General features: G+C 42.9%; 1 protein-coding gene across 1 annotated transcript in view; it reads left to right on the plus strand.

Moving 5' to 3' along the window:
* The window catches only part of LOC138295883 (chitin synthase chs-2-like), a 442,200-nt gene that overhangs the window by 275,039 nt on the left and 152,149 nt on the right, over window positions 1-15,012 (plus strand). The window contains exon 13 of the mRNA XM_069234486.1: window positions 7,926-8,328. Within this exon, the coding sequence (XP_069090587.1) occupies window positions 7,926-8,328 (403 nt within the window). The remainder of the gene's footprint in view (window positions 1-7,925; window positions 8,329-15,012) is intronic.

The following is a 15,012-nucleotide window of genomic DNA, read 5'->3' on the forward strand; positions in this document are numbered from 1 at the left end:
ATCACCTCGCGAGAATTAATCCAGAGTTTAATACGGAGTTGGAAACAAACATGCCAAGGTAGTTGACACATGTCATACTTGTGTCTGAGACATTGGACACAGATCACCCCATTGAAAATATTTTCTGTTTGATATACATTAAGGCAATAACCATGGAAGACAACTGCACCAAAATACTTGTAAAGATAGTCAGAAATCAAGGTATTTGGCTCAGACATGAAGGGGGGAGCAGGGCTGTCATCCTGACATGCTAAATTTTTATTACTAAAGATGTTCCAGTAAACCCAAAAATAGCAAACTAGCCCACCGCATCTAATGCAGAATCACAAATGTCAACTGAAAAATGATGTTGAAGGGTACCTCCGAGTGGGTCCTACTTGAATTGGAATAGTCACAGGGATATAGCAAAACAACAGTCTATACAATGGATGGATTTTTTATTAGATAGATGATTGCAGAATATTTGGTGGATTACGGACAAAACTGCATCATCAGTTAAAGGTCATTGGCTTATTTATGGCGTCAAGAAGTTTGTTGAGACCTTTCTTAGCAGCAACATATGCTAGTTTGAATGTGGCTAAAAGATGTGATGGTAGCTAGGTGAGAATCACATTAAAGGCAGCAGTTGCTGCCCTTGCTTTCTATTAGCATTGGCATGAGCTAGGTGCAATTCATGGTACATTGTTTAGATGTGAACAAGTTTGGAATTTCTGAAGTCTGCATGAGGGGACTAAAAACATGAGTGTCAAGTGCCATGTTGTAGAATAAACAAATCTATCCATGAGAAACAGGGGAGAGAACAGCTATGCTTAGTGTATAAAATGAAGACAGTCAAGACATTTGGTTAGCTTAGTGGGTAAGAGGTTTAAATGAAACGGCTTAGGAAATGATGTGTTGAAAAAATAAGAGTGGTGCAAATATGAGGTTGACATAACTAGAATAAATGTTTAACCTTTAGCTTCTGACAGACAAAGAGGAGACAGCCAAGAGGAAGAGTTAGTAAGTGTGGTTATGATGCCACGGTATTTGATAATGAGGTAGGAGTCAGAAGTATGTAGCCAGATGTATATATGACATAATTTAGAGTCCTAGAGGACCTAGATTCTAAGACAGAGTGAAGTAAAGCTCTAAGTAAGCCTGAAAGATGGTAGCAGTAAAGCATTTTAAGGCTGCTAGAGGGTGAAAGAAAACTGTTCCACAAATCATTGTCCTTAAAATCACAAAAGTCAACTAGACTCACCTCTTTTGACAGACGTTGGGTATGCCTTCCACTGGTAATTAGTCCTATGCTTCCATTGTATTATCTGACGTTCAGCTCATCTTACCTTATCTGATGATCTTCATTTCCCTTTTTGTAGCTATACAATTTGGTCCTTTGAAGTGGTTGCTGAGTTGCCCGGGTGCTACACTGATCCAATAACAAATAAATACATAATGGAGTGATATTGTACTTTTGAATGATTACACAATATTGTATAAGGGTAATTATATACAGAATATCTCTCTCTCGATCTCTCGCTTCTCTCCCCCTCGCTGTTATTCGACCCCGCCTACCCATTTCATATTGGTGCAAGTAACGAATATTGAGTACAAAATATTAAATGGTCACAATTTTGTGACCAGAGTACTGAGTGACAAAACTGCAAAAGGTAAGTTTCTGTACATTTCCAAACCTAACTTCACATATATGTTCCACTTGTGATAATATATGTCTTCAAGGATGTGGAGTTAAGAATAGTAAATATTTACCTCCCTCTGTGCACTTACTTGTTTAATATTTTGTCCTTCAAAATACCAGTCAGTATATTGTACCTTTCAATATTTTGTCCTTGTTATTCCCTACAAGTCTTTTCCCTTTCTCCTGCTCTCCTCCCACCTCCCTAATTTCTCTCCCATTCTCCTTAATACATCTTTTTTCATTTCTTTCCAATTACTCTCTCTTCCCATCATTCTCTCTCTCTTCCTATATTGTCCCCTCATTCTTTCTTCCTACCCATTCCTCACCCTTCACTCCTTTTTATGCTATTATCCATGGAAGAGGTGGAATTAACAATTTAAGATATGGAAGCGAGCCATGTCACTAGTCTTTGTTTAGAAAATAAAATGTCTTCATTAAGCTAGTGATATAACCAGACAAATGCTTTATGCCCCTCCCCAACTTCCTGGGACAAAATTAGAAAATGTGTTCAGAGCATTAGTCTTTGTTTTTTAGGGCATTCTGCCAAGATAAGTTTAGTTTTCTTGCAGCTTTCAGTCAAATTATTTTCCTTTGTTTGCCCCTTACGCTGTGTTTTACAACAAGGTGAGCATAAATGTCTTTATATAATAAATAAAGAATTACATTGTTAGAAATTGGGTTACTGGTTGACTAGGTTGTGAGCCCTGGTGAAGCAGCAACCACAATCATAGGGAAAGGCACAAGCAAACCCCATATTAACCCTTGCTCAACCCCTTGGTAGCTTGGAACAGAACAGTCAGGCTTAACTTGGAGGCAATGTGTAAAGTATTTGTGCCACCCTTCAAATAGTAAAACATCTAAAACACCATTTAAACAATAAAAATCCAATTAGTAGAACCAGAGATATTGAATTTTCATTTTTTTATTGAGTAAATAGTGCCAAAAGGTGTTCAGCGCCAACTGTGGCTATCTGGTTGCACTGGACTAGGACAAAATCACAAGTTCAGGCTGACTGGGTTGGCCAACTACAGGGACCTGGTTAGGCCTGCTGTACAGAGTACCTTAAATCCTGGGTTTCAGACTGTTCTATGGATTGTCAAAGATGCTTCGCGTAGTTGAGGCGATGTGTTGGTTCCGAGATTTGGTGAGGCTGTGGTGCCAGGTCCTGTTATGTAGAGGATCCCATTGATGGGGCTTGCAGTGTGAAGTCCAGCATTGGGGATGCAGTGCGCAGTTAGGGCAATGCATTGATTCCAAAGAGCTGTGATGCAGAGTCCGGTGTTGTCATCGATGATGCCATTGATGAGAGATGCGGGGGCCAGTGTTGGGGATGTGTCATGCAGTGGTGGTTCCAAAGCGGCGTCGGGATGCAATGCGATGCAGGTCTTCTATGGTGGTTCCAATCCATGCAATGCATTGGTTCTACTCAAGTTCGTGCCCAGGGGCATCGAGCTGCAATGTGATGCGTGCCTTCTATGGTGGATCCAATCCATGCAGTGTACCGATGTGTTGATTCTACTCAAGTTTGTGCCCTGAGGCAGAGAAAATGCATTGGTTCGGCTGGATCCACAGACTACAAGAGCATCTAAGACCCACTTCCAAGGGTCCTGGACTATGGTTGCACCACTTGGCATTATTGACTCACAGATGGCAGAGTCCAGTGTAGATGTAAAGTGGTTGGAAGTCTGTTATGTCCCTGTTGCCTCAGATTTGGAGGCCAGCATTTACTTTACAGGCCTTGGGCGCATTTAGTGCACCTTACTAGGTAAGTATAAGTAAATTAAATATGCCAATTGGGTATAAGTCAATGTTGCCATGTTTTTGGCAGGCAGCATAAGCACTTTAGCACTGGTTAGCAGTCCTAAGGCCAGTAAAATCAAAGTCAGCAAAACAGGAGGGCTGAAGGCAAAAAACGTTAGGGGGAACCACGCTAAGGACACTAGATTTAGCACATTTCCTCACTGCTTGTGAGGGTCTGACTGGAAATGCTGAATTGGTCTGTATATTGATATTTCTACAACAATAATGCCCACCCAGGCATTAATTAGCTCCCTGTCCTTAACTTGTTATCCCTTCATCAGGTAAAAGTGAAAATATTGAGGATAAAGGTTCCATTTAGATTTGTGTCATTGGTATTTGAAATTGACAGTGAAAAAAGCTGTCAGTGATAGCTGAAAATGTTGGTGGTAAATAGGACAGTGCGTGATGTTAATACTGTTGTGGGTTCATTTTACGTTCTGCTTGGGCACTCATATTTTACCTTGGCTTAGGCCTGTGGCCTGTGCCCTTTTACCTACATATGGGCTCTGATTTCATTTATTCATTTTTAGTTAGCCTGCTTTCAGCGGGGGTGTTTTATTTTCTAATTAGCTGTAACTCTGTGATTATGCAAAATCAATTTTATTATTAATCTGTGCACAACATATTACCATGTACCCTTGCCCAAGGTTGACATGTCCGAGTACATGATAATCCAGCTAGCAATTGTCTCCACAAGAGTTTGTCATAAGCCCGAGACTTAGGAACCTGCCCAACTCAGGAACAAAATATGTTTTCTTATACAAACACTCTGTAGGCCAAGGGACAACAGGGAGGTAATTTCGGACAGGATACCATTCACAGTGCATGCCATTTCCTTGCTGACCTCGGCTCTGTCTCTACAGCAAACCCAGGAGATGGCAGGCAGACCCCTTTCTTTCAAGTAATGGGGTTGGGTGCTCCTCTTAAGGGCTAAGCATGGACAGATTGGGGTATCACTGCTATGCTCTCGCTTAGGAGTTAGGGGGTGGGTAGGATTAACTAATGCATATTATTCCAGCATGTTGGGACTGTTCATTTTCTTCTTGTTTGTCACCACAATTCTAATATTGTTATGCCTCATTGCTCTAATAATTGCAGCACATACATTTTATTGAAGATTGCAGTCTTTTCAATAAAAATATTGAAAACTACCCTTCTTCTCTTTCTTTGCCTATGTTTGTGTTTGAGACCTTTTGCTGACAGGAGAAAGGGGTGGGACTTATCAACCAGGACTTCACCTGAGAAGTCACTGAGTGTCATGCTCAGGCTGCCACAAATCACCTTTTCTGTCAGGTTTTAGTGAGGTGCTCCTAGCTAGCCGGAAGGGTTAGGCCAACAGTTGTCACAGAGGGTGGGAGCAGACTCAGGGAGTTATTACAACTTTGGAGGAGGTGTTAATCTGTCCCAAAAGTGACGGTTAAGTGACGGATATACCACCAGCCGTATTACGAGTTCCATAGGATATAATGGACTGGTAATACGGCTGGTGGTATATCTGTCACTTTACCGTCACTTTTGGGACGGATTAACACCTCCTCCAAAGTTGTAATAATACCCTCAGTCCCCCATACTCGGTGGTGCTGAGGCCCAAAATCCAGCAGTCTCGTTACTATGACAGGAGTCTACAACAATACCATAGTGCATCATATAATTTATTTTCCAAAAATAAATGCTGCAGTATTGTGCCAACAAACTCAAAGATTTGACAGCTTTTAGTATCAACAAAATAAAATATCTTAGAAGTAGAACATTTTACACATGTAGACGAGCAGGCAGACCACCTGGTGTAGGGCCAGATGAAAAAAGTCATTTTGCAATCACAAATCCTGTGGTTTACAAATTCAAGGGGTTTGAAATCGCATAATGGCTTTTTTGTATTTATCAAACCCATGCTTTTGGCTGGGAAAACCTACTTGACTCCTGAAATAGGTGTATCAACCCATACTGAATGTCTATTTGGAAGGGGGCATCCTAACCTCACTACAATTAGGTATGGCATGTTTCAATGGTATGCACTGCAAGTGCGGTCACAAATCACTAACCAGTTACTGATACCTCACTGGAGGAGGTCTCCTCTTGGGTCTCGTTAGTGAATGATGTTGGCAGCCTCAGGGGAATAGAAGTTGTCCAGAGAACTACTGACTACTAGCCACTTGTGTTCCCAAAAGGGACACTTTTTTAATACTATCACTTGTTACTTCAAGGAATGCAAACACAGGGATAGTGGTCAAGTCAAGAGCAGATAAAAGTCTTGAGCTCAGTTAATACATTTTGGTCTCCTTCACTCACTGGTATGAAGTGCTCAGGTAGAAAGTGCAAGGCAATAGCAGCACAAAAAACTAATGTGATAATTAAGTCAAATCGACCTCCTTTACTCACTGACTCATAGTCCTTCCTTCTTTCCCAAAGGCTTGCAGAGGTCGCAGAGTTGAAATGGCAGTACACATAGGTTCAGGGCTTGAGTAAGCTTGTCACCAATATAGTGATGCGTTGCTGCATAAATTACACTTATCTTCCAATTTCTTTTCCAATAATTATTCTATAAACTCAAGCCCTTGAGTATCACAGGATCAAGCCTTCCTGCCGGCACCAACCGCATCTCTCGTTCAGCATTCTCTCTCCCCACACAATCCAGCCCCATGAGACTTCCAGGAATGAATGGCTACCAACATTCCTAACTTTCCAAATAACCTAGCACTACTCTGTTGCCCTGCTGCCCGCGTAAGAAGGACTAGGCCTGAATCTTGATCCCAGGACCACCAGTGACCCAAAGAGCCAATTGGTTGGCCTTCTGATCAGAAGCCTCGGAGACAAAACAGGCTCCAACCGCCTTGAACCCAGCACGTGGACTTAGTCTGATATGAGTCTTGTCCCCCAGGTGTTGCCACCCCAGTCCTGGACCCTCGTCAGTGGACCTGAAGGTGATCCACCGGCAAAGCTGTTGTCCTGCGGACAGAACCAACACAGCACAAGGAATATCCTTGCAGATCTGCTTTGAAACCACTACTGCACGACGCATTCCCAATGCAGAACTCTGCATCGCAGACAGCAGTCTCCTCTAAACCCCGACTGCGCGATGCATCCTCGATGCAGGCCTTCACATAACAAGCCCATTGTTTTTGGCATACTCAACAACAATGCAGGAATCCACATCGCAAGCCCCATAACTTCTCATGACCGACAGTGCACAACGCATCTTCGACAAAGGATGTCATATTGCAAGCCCCTCATCAACCGCATCTTCAACTATGATGAAAGACCTCCCATCGCAGCCTCACAGCTCCTCTGACCTACCGCTGTGAAAAGCATCCTCAACATGAGATCCCGCAATCCTTAGCAATGAGGATTTAAGGTACTCTTATTAAGCCGGCCTAACTTGGTTCCCATACCTGGCCCATGTTCCATCGTGGTCCGACTGAACTTTTGACTTTTTCCTGATCCAGCACGACCCAATAAACATAGTTGGCACTTTGTGCTTTTAGGCTCTATTTACACTTAAATCTTTAGGTCTTCTTGTCTCTACTTCTACTGATTGGATTTTTGTTGTTTTGGTCTCAAATAGATTATTACTTTTTACACTATCTTTCGAAAGTCGTATGGGATTTTTCTTGTGTTGTGTTTTAATTGTATTACTGCTTGAAGTGCTGCATAAATACTTTACACATTTATCTAAGTTAAGCCTGACTGATATGTGCCAAGCTACCAGAGGGATAAGCACAGGTTAATTTGGGGTTGGCTTGTCTTCCACCCTGGCAGAGATTGTGGTTTCTGATTGAACAGGGCTTCACCCCCCCTCAATCAGTAACTGCATTTCCAACAGAGTGATCATGTGATGGGGACCAGTGGAGATAAGATTCTCACCAGAACGTGTGTGATTTATAATGGACTAGTGTGTCACTACCTTAAATATGCTGTGCATCATCTATGAATGCTACGTATTGCTGCTACTGTCAACTCCTTTGAACAACCTTTTGAATGTGTTCAGAGCAAAATAAGTCATGTTTGGAAGAGTTCAGACATGCTACATTAGTCTTCCAGCAGTTGTGCTCTCCTCCACTGCTTACACCATGGGTGGTGGTGCACTAACACAATGGACAGAAAGGTATGTATGTAATCAATAAGGAAATACATCTGATGATGCCCTCATAGCTGAACAGTGGCTAAATGCTTAGTAAGAATTGGTTCATTGACTGCTGTTTGTGCTTAGTAACTTGTCCAGGCAATAGCGCTCTCTTGCTTTAAAGCCCTTCTAACTTCAGTTTCCTATTACTTAACAGGGCTATTCTGTAACATACTTTATGTTAAGAAGATATAGGTAGGATTCAACTAGGTGCCACTTTAGGTGTGGAACTATCCTTTGTGAAAATAAGTTGCTGAGGATGTATTGTGGTGGGATGTACACAAATAAATCTTTATCATAAACTTTGCTCTTTCTTGTTTTTTGTAGGTGACATGGTTCAAGCACAAACATTCATGACTCCTACTGGGTTGTTTCTCATTTTCATGAGTCTTTTGTACCTGGTGACGGCAATGTTGCACCCCAAGGAGTTCCATCTGCTGATCTATGGGCTGTTGTACATTATCTGTGTTCCCAGCGGCTACCTCCTATTGACCATCTACTCAATGGCTAACTTGCACGTGGTCTCCTGGGGCACCCGGGAGACCTCTACACAAATTGAGGAGAAGAAAGAGGAGCAAGATGAGTCCAAATCACATGTGCGCTACCAGAAGAAATGTCAATGCCTCTGTTGGGACATCGAGATGCAGGTTCACGACAACAACTATAAAATGATGCCTAGGACAAAGAAACCACTAATTGTGCTATTAGAAGATGCTGCACCACAGACTAGGTAAGGAAACAATAGTTTACCTTTGAGAATTCCATTATGTGGTACTTTCAATTTGATTAAATTTTGAAAATTTTTGTTATTACTAAGATTTTACATTACAACAGTGTCTGGGCAAACAGTCTTTACCCAGAGTTGAAGTCCTGTCCGTGAGAAATCCACATCAAAAACATGATTCCATCAGAAACCACATGCTAAACCGAATAGCCATTTTCCACAAAGAAGTCAGAAAGTTTCTGGTTTCCATCATTCAACTTCTACTGTCAAAGAATGGAGCATCTAATACACAGTAAGAGTTTGGTGGGAGCTCACACTGTACTAGCTCCCTTTTGGGAAGGTACATCATGAAGCCCATGAAAAGAACATAAGGTGTTCTTGTGGGAAGGAATGGCAGAGTCAATGGGTTACAATGGTGTGTGAGGTAAGGGGAATAACAACAGAGTAGTAAGGAAGCTAGTAGTTGGATGTACGCAAAATGAAAGTGACTGGTGAGATAGGGTGGGTGTAGGAGCACATTGCCTAGACGGGTATCAAGATGGAGTGATGAATGGATATGGTGTCTTCATAGCGACTGGATAGTGCCTAGGAAACTGGAAAGCTAAGAAAGGGTGACTGGATGAAGATTAATATGCTGCCATATTGTGTTTCTTAGAGAGGCTGGTGATGGGTGTAGGTCTCAAAGTAGTAATATGTTTTAAATGGTTGGATAATGAATAGTATTAGTGTAATTTTACATCCCCAAAATAGATTTAGGGATTGAAAATGGCTACCTTACCTGTTGAATGCTTGTTAACTTTGCACTCCATATTTGAACAGGAGGTGTGCATAGGACGTTTGCCTCATAAAATATTAATGATGGTATTCACTTCAAGGCAAGCACAAAAAATGGGCAGGGGAGATTTATAGCCCTGAAGTTGTTCACTCCCAAATCAAATCACAGATACACAGAAAAACAAATGGGTCTTGAAAGGATATGACAGAACTGTAATCTGGCTAAACAGGGATTTCCCAGGACAAATTCACTTACTCAACAGAGGTGGCATGCTTCATCACTGGGCATCTCCTTGCACAGTAGCTGATCACAGTGTGGGCTACAACTCCCTCAGTAAGAAGGAGGAGCTCTTTGGATGTTTTAAAAAAAAGTCAAAGAGTGCCCTGTGGTGAGCTGGAGGGTGGTGAGGTATGCAGAGCGTTAAGTAAGGGGGATTAAAACTGACTCCAGAGCACGCGTCCAAGTTTATTCATGCGTACCAGGGTCAGGCTTGAAAGAAGAAAGCAAGCAGGGATTGATTAACCCTGCTTAGGTTTATCAATAGAGAAGGTCAGCATGTTTCTGCCTTTCAAATCTTCATAGGAGGTGTAATGGCATTTGTCAGGACCTGTGAAATTGCTTCTGCTCAACAAACGTACTCCTAAAGGAATGAATACAAAACCAAGTGTGGTCCACTGTGGTTTAAAATGGATCCATTGGCAATCGACCGGAGGGAATAAAAAAAGCTAAGTTACAATTTCCAAAATACAGAGGCACCGACCAGATCATGCCAACGCATGCATAAATAAGTGGTAGAAAACGTGTGCAAATGTAGAAAAAAATATTTGTCTTCTAGTTGAAAATAGTTTCACATGAAGTTTTGAACAGCATAAAAACAGTCAAATGGGACATTTCTGTAAGGTAACTGGCTTACCCGCTGTCATCAGATGTTATGTTTCAACTCAAAAAACCCTGTCGTGGAGCTCAAGGGTGACCCCTATCCTATCAACAAAACATTGGGGAGAGTGGAAGGAAGGCTCGCAGGTACTGAAACACTCAGAGGGACAACATCAACAAATGGTGAATGTTGGAAAATGGGTTATTGGTAAGGGCAGGTAGGTACCTACACCTAGCAACAAGCCACTACCCTCCACCTAGGTACAGTTAGGTCTCAGTAAATTAATCCCAGCTCAACCCTTGGTAGCTTGGCAACGAGCATCAAGGCTTAACTTAGGAGACAGTGTGTAAAGCATTCAAATATCACAAAACAGTAATTAAATAAAACACAGGAAACAGTTTAAAAATCCAAAACCAATTTATAAAAATAGTTTATATTTTTATCTTTAAAATGACACAAACACGAATAAAATCGGATAAAGGGAACCGGAGATATGAATTTTTAAAGAATTATTATTTTTCTAGCGCTTAGAAACAAAAAGCGCCAATCGGGTCATCTGGTTGCACCAGGACCGGGGCAAAGTCAAAGTTTCAGGCCGACCGCGATGGAGCCCTGCTCGGCAACAAGTCGCGGGAGGCCTCGGTTAAAAAGTTACCTTCTGACTTAGTCTTTATTTTGAAGTTTTTCTTCACCGGGACGAACCTGCCAGTTGAATCCGACCTCCTGGAGCCCTTGTCCGGATACGCGATGTGGGTTTCCTCGGTGGAGACTTTTACCTTCGGACTTAGCCGTTTTTTCGAGATGAAAATCCTTCGACCGGGGTAAACCTGGATCTTGATCCGACGTCCGTGGAGCCCTTCTCGGATACGATGGCTGGGAGGTCCCGGTCAACTTTTTACCTTCGGACTTAGTCTCTTTTTCGGAGGTTTTTCTTTACCGGGACGAACCACCAAGTCAGGCCGGGTCGCGGTTGAGGCAAGCCGGCTAGAATTTCCGCGGCGGGTTGGTCCCTCTCTGAAGCTTTTTTACAAAATTTTTCAAATCTTCTCCAAACTTCTGGGGCTTCACCCAGATGTTCTTTTAAGGTTCTTTTGGGGTCCACAGCTCACCCCAAGGGTCCAGAAGTTCTGTGATGGTCCTTGTGGGGTGCGGACTTCAACTCCCAGAATGCACCTGGCGCAAACTCCTTTTTGGCCACTGGGCAGTGGTCAACTGGTCTCTTTTTTAGGAGTTGGTGCAGGGGACTCTGGATAGCAATTTTTCACCTGTAGCAAACAGGGAGTCCCTCCTTGAACCAGTTGAAGCCAGGCAAAGTCCTTTTTGTGGTGAAGCCCAAGTGTGCAGGTGGTGCAGTCCTTCTGAGTGCAGGGTCCAGGTGCAGGCCAGGGGTCCAGCAGGGCAGTCCTTCTTCTCCTTAAGTTCCTTCTTCTTGAAAGTTGGCGGGCATCTGAGGTGTGGGGGCAGGTCTGCCAGTTTTATCCTTGCTCCTGGGTGAAAAGCAGGGGGGCCCTGGTTCTCCAATCAGAGACAGGGTCGTCCCCCTGTGATGACCACTTCCTGGGAAGTGTGGCAAAAATCCATCCCAGAAGGCAACAGTCTCTAAAAATCCAACATGGATGAATCTGATTTTTGGAGGTTACATCTGGCTGAGCCCACCCACTGGTGTGGCTAAGAATCATAAACACACCCCTCTCCTGCCCTCCCCTAATCTAATCAAGGGGGCACCTAATTGTCTGGGGTTGCAGGATGTGGGGGTGTTGCTGGGTGCTGCAAATGTCCTTCTCTGCCTTTGAAGACCAGTTTGGCAGCCTTCCCCCTTCCTGCCTCACCATCTGCTGAGGGGAGATTCTCTCCCCCAAGCACATTCCTTTGTGTGAAGCCAGGCCACTTCACACCTCATCAAGGCAGCCTGGCAGAAGCTGCTGCAGGCTGGCCAATCAGAGCACAGCAGCAAAAACAATGCAGAGCTGAAATTGGCAACTTTTTAGGTAAAGTCTAAACTTTTTACCTGAACAAGTTATATTAAATCCAACAACTGGAAGTTGTGGGATTTATTACAACAATTAATTTGATACCAAATTCTTGGTATGTAACATTTAAGGAGACTTTAAAATGTAAAATAAAGTCTGCCCATTCTAGCCTATGAAGGCCATTTACTTCAATGAGGGAAAAACGAATTTGGCTGTTTTTACCTCACCAGGGCTTATAAATCTATTTTTATAAAGTCCCTGCTTATAGTTACATGGCACCCAGCCCTATGGGCACATAGGGCACACCTTAGGGGTGACTTATATGTAAAAATAAGGTAGTTTAAGACTTTGGAAGTACCTTTAATTCCAAAGTCGAATTTGCATATAACTTTAATTTAAAAGCAGCCAGCAAGGCAGGCTTGCTTTTAAGATGACACTGGGCACCTCAGCAGTGCACCTAGGTGTGCACCACCTATGCTGTGGTCCCTAAACCTACATGCCCTACCATATACTAGGGACTTATAGGTAGGTTAACTTAGCCAATTATAATTAGCCTAATTTGCATATCCATTTTACACAGAGCACAGGCCCTGGGACTGGTTAGCAGTACCCAGGGCACCATCAGAGTCAGGAAAACACCAGCATGAAGTGGAAAATGGGGGCAAAAAGTTAGGGGGCCTCTGCAATCAGCCCTGTTTTCTCACAGTGAAAATAACAATAATGGAGTCTTTGTTAAAACACATACAGATCTGCGAGGATAAGAGGTCTATACAGGAACCTAAATGTCTGCTATAGAACTTGTATGTGTTCTAGAGACAGTGTAGCTTTACAGATTATACATGACCATAGATACTCGCAAATGTTAGAAACATCGCGGGGCGCTGGAGTAATAGGTCCAAAATCAGGACACAATTGTCAACCTATGGTAAAATTGTCAAAAGACAAAAAGGCAAGCAGCTCGCTAGTTGAGACAAATGCTGTCTAAAACATTATGAACATGTCAAGGCTGTGCACGGGAGCATGGTCACAATATAGATGCCATATGCCCAATACCACAGTGCCCCTTAATGTAGCCAAGTACTGCATATTGTAAGCGCTAGAGAGCAATATATGAAAACATTTATTGATTACCCAAAAGTATCATTGAAAGTAATAGCTAAGACAACCAAATGACTAACAAACAACAGACAGCAGTAACCTAGTGCCTGTGATGTGCACATTATGTAAGCTAAAATTCACTGTGTGTGGATCTCATCCCCACTCCAAATTCAATCAGGCTGTGGCGACGCCAGGGCCGTATTATTTTAGTGGGCCACCGTTTTATAAATCAGTACACACACACAAGCATACTCAGGGTGAACTGCCAATGCTGCAAAGGCACTGACCTCTTTATTAACTCGGCCCCTTACGTCGGAGGCATACCACTCCTTGGCCAGGACCTGGGGAATGACGGTGGGGCCCGCATGGTGGTATAGCCCAAACATAACACAGGCTACAGCCGATATTCTATTCTATTTCTATTTATTGTTTTGTAAAGCGCATGGCTGCCCGAAGGCTTCCCAACGCTAATGCGGGACCAGAAAAACAGACAACAGCTGAGAGGCCCTATAAAGGAAAGAGGAAGGTCTTCAGCAATTTCCGAAAAGGAAGTTCAGAGTCCACTGATCAAACTTCATTCGGGAGAGAGTTCCATAGATGGGCTGCCCTGAAGGCAAAGGATCTGCCTCCCCATCTCAATCTTTTAAACCGAGGTATGTTAATCAGGGATGCAGATGAGGATCTGAGTAGTCGTTGAGGAGTATAGGGGGTTATAATCTGTCTAAGAAAGACAGGACCTCTGTTGTGAAGAGCTCGGTGAACAACGCAAGCTGCTTTGAAGTTTATGCACTGTTCTATGGGTAGCCAATGAAGGGAGGCCAAGGCGGATTTTACCGAAAGATGACTCAGAATCCCCAACAAAAGACAGGCAGCGGCATTTTGTATCACCTGCAGCCTCCTCAGGAAATATTTAGGAGAGCTCATAAACAAGACATTGCCATTATCAAGACGTGAAAGGATTAAGGCCTGAACAATAAACCTTCTGGCTGAGAAAGGAAGAAATGTGAAGATTTTCCTGCATGTCCTCAATGTGCAAAAACAGGAAGCACCTAGTTTCTTTGCATGGCATTCCATTGTGAGTAGTGTGTTCAACCAGAAGCACAAACGTTTAATGATATCTACTGAAGCAAGTAAGGGGGTCTGGGGAGACAAAGAGTGTCCTACCAGCATGACCTCTGTCTTCCCCTCATTTAATTTTAATTTACTGTCCACCATCTAACCAGCAATGTCCGACAGACATGAAGAAGGGGCGGCAGATTCTGAATTACTCTTGGTGCAAAAGGAAAAAACAATTGGGTGTCATCCGCATAGGAAATAAGAGATAATCCATATGGTTCCACGGTCTTTGCCAGGGAGGCCATATAAATATTAAAGAGTGTGGGACTCAGAGATGAGCCCTGTGGAACACCGCATGTCAAGGAAAAAGTGTCTGAATTGTGTGTCTGATTCAAGACTTGAAACGTTGAATGCAAGAGAAAAGATGCCAGCCATTTGAGGCATTTGCATCAGGAAGCTGCCGATAAAGAGAGCTTCCTGTGTAATGTGGACCCCTACTAAAAAGATTTCTAGCTTACGCATCAAGAATTTTAGATTCTATTAAGGAGACAGAGGCAAGTATTATACTTTTCTTCTTTGCTGTTTATTATAAGTATAAAATCACAGCAGCCAATCAGAACAATTTTTTAACAAAGACTACATTTCCCATAGTCACAACGTCATGTCCACTGTGGCGAGGACGGGACTAGCCCTACAAATACTTAAACCTGCGCCATATTCCTCCTCTTTCTTTGCTTAGCGGAGAAACTGTAGCTTGAAATGGACCACAAGTTTCGGGTTCAGTTAGGTCACGTGAAATCAGAATACTTTTAACAGCCATAACATGACTGATGACCAACAGGGTCTGTAAACCTTGCACCACAAGGGAAACCGTATTCTTTCATCCGGTCTTCTGTTCCGAACCTGAAAATAAT

This window comes from Pleurodeles waltl, chromosome 5 (genome assembly GCF_031143425.1).
Source record: "Pleurodeles waltl isolate 20211129_DDA chromosome 5, aPleWal1.hap1.20221129, whole genome shotgun sequence".
Lineage (NCBI taxonomy): Eukaryota > Metazoa > Chordata > Amphibia > Caudata > Salamandridae > Pleurodeles > Pleurodeles waltl.